The sequence below is a fragment of the Triticum urartu genome, chromosome 2A, assembly GCF_056163025.1.
Source record: "Triticum urartu cultivar PI428250 chromosome 2A, HENAU_Tu73, whole genome shotgun sequence".
Lineage (NCBI taxonomy): Eukaryota > Viridiplantae > Streptophyta > Magnoliopsida > Poales > Poaceae > Triticum > Triticum urartu.
In genome coordinates, this window is record NC_141874.1 from 199,129,886 (window position 1) to 199,134,281 (window position 4,396).

The following is a 4,396-nucleotide window of genomic DNA, read 5'->3' on the forward strand; positions in this document are numbered from 1 at the left end:
ACAGTAAGCGCGGTGTGGGACATGGCAATTATACTAATGTGCGAATCTGGTCAATTCGGTCAGATGTTGTACATGGGAAGGAAGACCCATCACCGGAGGTCTCAGTGGAATTCTTGCAACGCTATGTGCGTTTCTTGAGACTGGTATGAGAATTTAGTACGGAGGAGATCTGGAAGGGTAAAATGTCAGTAGAAGATGTGAGGCCGGCGAAGGAAGTTAAGGCACATGAACCTATCCGCATGGTTGCCTTGTCGGTCGATGGATCGTTTCTGCTGGTGGATGGCACTGCAGCAGCATGCATGATTTTAAGAAGGCTGGATAGAAGTGTCATCTTTGTTGCTCGTAGGTTTTCATTCAACTATAATGATGCACTGGAAGCTGAAATTCACGCCTTGATGCAGGGCATGGTCTAATACAACATTCTGAAGAGGCGGAGGTGGTACAATCAGACTCCTTTGAGGCGTTGGCTACATTGTCCGGGAGGGTTTATTGAGGTCGTGTTATGACCATCTTGTATCTGAAATCAAGTTAATCATGATAGAGAGAGAAGTTATTCCGATGAGACTAAAAAGAGAATATAATAGGGTTGCAGATCAATTGGTGTTGTATAGTCTGAACACGAGGTAATATTGGCTATAGTTAGAACCACACCATGTATTGAGGAGCTTCTGCCTAACCCATTGAAATAAATTTCTTTCACCTGTCAAAAGAGAAAATGACTGCAACAGAAAGCCCCCACGACCCATCATTTGCAAGCTATCTAAAAGTTACTCGTCCGCGAGTATAGAAATACTCCGCACCATCGCAAAGTTTGGTTTCCACTAGCTACGCATGCAACATGCATGATGGAACAGTTGCCGCCCGCAATAGATGATTTTGTGCGAGAACAGTACGTGTGGCCGGCACTTTCCTCTTTCCCCATATCCGCCGGAACATAAATTATGAACTCACAGTATATTTGTCAGTGTTAAGTCTTAATCCGAATTTTATAATTACATAAACTCTCGGACAAAAAAATAAGAAAATAATGGAACTACTGTGCTAAATAACAAAGAAAAAGTAAGGAGAAATCAAAGGTGGATCACTTCTTGCGGTTCCTCACAAGGAACCCATCCATAACCGCCTTCGTCTTGATTGTCTCCACTTGTCTCCTCGACGCCGCGCTGTGCTCCGGCGACGACGCAACCAGCAGCAGGCTCTCGGCCGCCTTGGCCCTGGCAGGCGGCCATGTTCGCGGGAAGAAGCAGAGCACCGCGGTGGTAAGCAGCGTGGCCGCGAGCCGGCCGCAGAACATCATCATCAAGAGGCTCACCAGCACCGCCGCCACGCCGACCGCGGGCGACCTCCTCTCCTCCGGCCGCTTCTTCGCCGGCGTTGGCACCACTTCCAAGCACAACGACGAGGAGGAGGAGGACCGGGAGCAGGAGCGGGAGGAGGAGGAGGAGTAGGCCGAGTCCAGCGACGCCGCGGTGCTGAGCGCCGACGAGGACGTCACGGACGAGGACGACGACTTCCCCGCGCCGGCAGCGATCATGTCGTATATACTTAAGTCTTTGTCGCGGCGGCCCGGCGACGTGATCCTCTTCGTCCCCGTCGACGGCGACGGCGACTTCTCGCCCTTGCTGCTACCAAAGAAGAACCTCCCTCGGCGGCGAGGAGTCCGGTGAGTCCTCGCAGCCACCGCCTCGTCAGCGACGGCCGCCGCGCCTCCGAAGCACGCGAACTTCATGCCCGGCGCGCGTGGGTGTGGATAGATGGATATCTGGAGCGGCGCAGGAGAGGCTGTTGGCGTTGGCGTGCCGGTCGTGTGTCGCCTGGCTTGTCGCGTCGGGTGTCGGTTCTGATGCTCCGTGTCCGCCTCCGAGCGCCGTACTTATACGGGCGCGAGCGTTACTGCTGCTAGTGCTCGTGCTAGTGTGTGTGGGGCACAGGCGCGGGCGCCAGTGGTTTGGTTGGTGCAGCGCGAGTGGGAAACGGACGGAAGGCGAAGGCGAAGGCGAAGCAGAAGGCGACGCGAGATGCGTGCGCGCGCGGGGAGGCGGTTCGCGTCCGCGGGGCTCAGTTTGGGACTTTGTTGGACGCGTCGGTCGCGACCCGTGTGGTGGGGAGCTTTTGTTTGGGCCGGCCGCGTTGCCGGGTGGTTGGTTGACCGGAGCCCGGACGGACTCTGATGGTCCCGGCCGGGCTCGAACCGGATCCCATCGGGGGCCCTACCGGTTCGGCCTATGTGCTCGCTACTCGGTCCTGCGTTTAGCACGTTGCGATTACGTGATTAATTATTTAATTATTAGTTTCAGTGACTGAGGCCGTGTGGTGTGTGCATGATTTGTTCGCGTGATTGTGTTTGCGAATTGTATTAGGTCGCGGATACGAGCACGGATCTTTGTGTCGTGTTTGAGGGGGACTGTGTGTTGTATTGTACTATTATTCAAATTGAAGCTGGCATTGTTTGGGTGAAGCTAAACAAAGATCTCGTGCGCTGCCTTCGAGAGATATTTACTTGCCTGCCAGAGTGGAGCTTTGCTTTCTGAATATCTTGGAGTCCCTACTCCCTAGTGATGAAAAATAGAATTAAGAATAGGGAGTAGAAAAGATTAGCAAGAGGCTGGACAGTTGGCAAGGGAAAATATCCTGATAAAATCCTTACGGGCTAGTATACCTCTGTACGTACATGTTAATCCCTCTACAGAGTTCATGTTGGAATAGGAGAAAAGACTCTTGTTAACATCTATCTTCTACCTAAGTTTTTTGTGGCAATTGTTTTTGTGTTTTTCTTTAGTTGAGTTTTTTGGCAATTATTTAAGGTTTTCGATGGATACGTCGGTTAGATGAGGGTCCAATCACTGAAGCAATCATCCCATGCATCCTTTTTATATCGCGTGTCACCACCATTCCACACCCACGCGTTCGTCGCATGTCCCCAATTCCTGCATGCTCCTTTTTCCTCCATTTCTTTCCACTCAATCGTTGTTGCTTCCATCCCAATCACCTTGTTTATGGCGGTGGATATTTTGCTCATACAGCCGAAATCTAGCAGCTTGCCAGTCGTCTTCTCCTTCATCTTACGAGGATCAACGAGTGACAAGACAATTATGAAGTATCTTACAGAAGTGAAAGTTCATTTTAATAAAAATAAAAGGAGATTGTTTTCTCTTCTAACTATGATTTGCTACACTTACTAGTTGTACAGAAAATGCCTTCTTTCGCAAAAAAAAAAATCTTTTTTAGAAAAAGAGGATGACCCCCAACCTCCACATCTGGAATATGCATACGACCATTTTATTAATTATTCACAAAGATCAAAAAAACATCAATAAGTCTGAAGCCATCATTTTCACAACATATATCGCTACTCCCATCTAACTGATGAAGGCGTGCCGATAGTCCGAGCCGAATACCAAACAGACTTTGCACCAAAGCCTAACATCTAAAATCCGAGGGCCCAACCAAATCACACTGCCGGGTCTGGAACGCACACCAGTTTGGCACCTTCTCAGAGGCTGCCGCCGCCGTCTTTCACACTACCGGGTCTTGGGCGCACACCGGTTTGGCCTTTGAAAATTTCAATTTTTTTTCTTCACAAAGTGTAAGACAAGGGCAGCCAATTATATTCATCGTTTTCATGTAATGATCATCTTGGAGGGTGGGAGGGAGGGTACTACTACTACGTACAATTATTGATGCCCCCCGTACTAAGTTTCCATGGCCTTTTCAGCCTCCTTCTAAAGTCGATCGCTTTTGGAGAAAGACATAGACCTCATGTTAATTAATCAGTGACATGCACAACAAGTGCCTTTGTCTGGTTAGATAGGAAAGCTAGCAAAAGCCACAAAGGATTTTCGTTAATAATACAGAGCTGATGGGATTTGGGGAGAGGCGGCCGGGGCTAGTGGAGTCTTTTCGCGATGCGACGTGTCCATCAGGGAGTGTCCTTCCTCATGCAATACGGTTCTAAAATAGCGTTCAAAAAAGAAATAAGGGCTCTAAATATACTCAGTTGCATGAGGATGGTGTCTTCAATGTTCAGGAGCACGGAGCAACGTTGTCGAACCCTCGCTGCATTTTTTTTTAGAAACTTTTAATCTATTCATCTTCAATCTTGCTGGAATGGATATGTCTACATATATTTTAGTGCTAAATACTTATATCCGTTTGAAGAACGAAGTGAGTATACTTCTTTCAAAGGCAAGAAGTCATGTGAGTATTAAACAAGTCTGAATTTCACAAGAACACTTTGATGAAAAAGAAACATATATGGCCAAGGGGAACTTTTTGCCATCTCCGACCTACAAGCTGTTCGCATGGCGTGAACCTAGCTCGATGCCACACCTTCCCACAGCGTTGAAGGCAGAGAGTCGTTGTGATTGCGACCAAGAAGTCATGAGTGACTCGGGTG

General features: G+C 48.7%; 1 protein-coding gene across 1 annotated transcript; it reads right to left on the reverse strand.

Annotated features, from left to right (window-relative positions):
• Window positions 1–559: 559 nt before the first annotated feature.
• On the reverse strand, window positions 560–2,009 carry LOC125541382 (uncharacterized). The gene has a single exon (XM_048704810.2). The coding sequence runs from the start codon at window positions 1,727–1,729 to the stop codon at window positions 1,082–1,084; it is 648 nt and encodes a 215-aa protein (XP_048560767.2). The 5' UTR covers window positions 1,730–2,009; the 3' UTR covers window positions 560–1,081.
• Window positions 2,010–4,396: the final 2,387 nt, after the last annotated feature.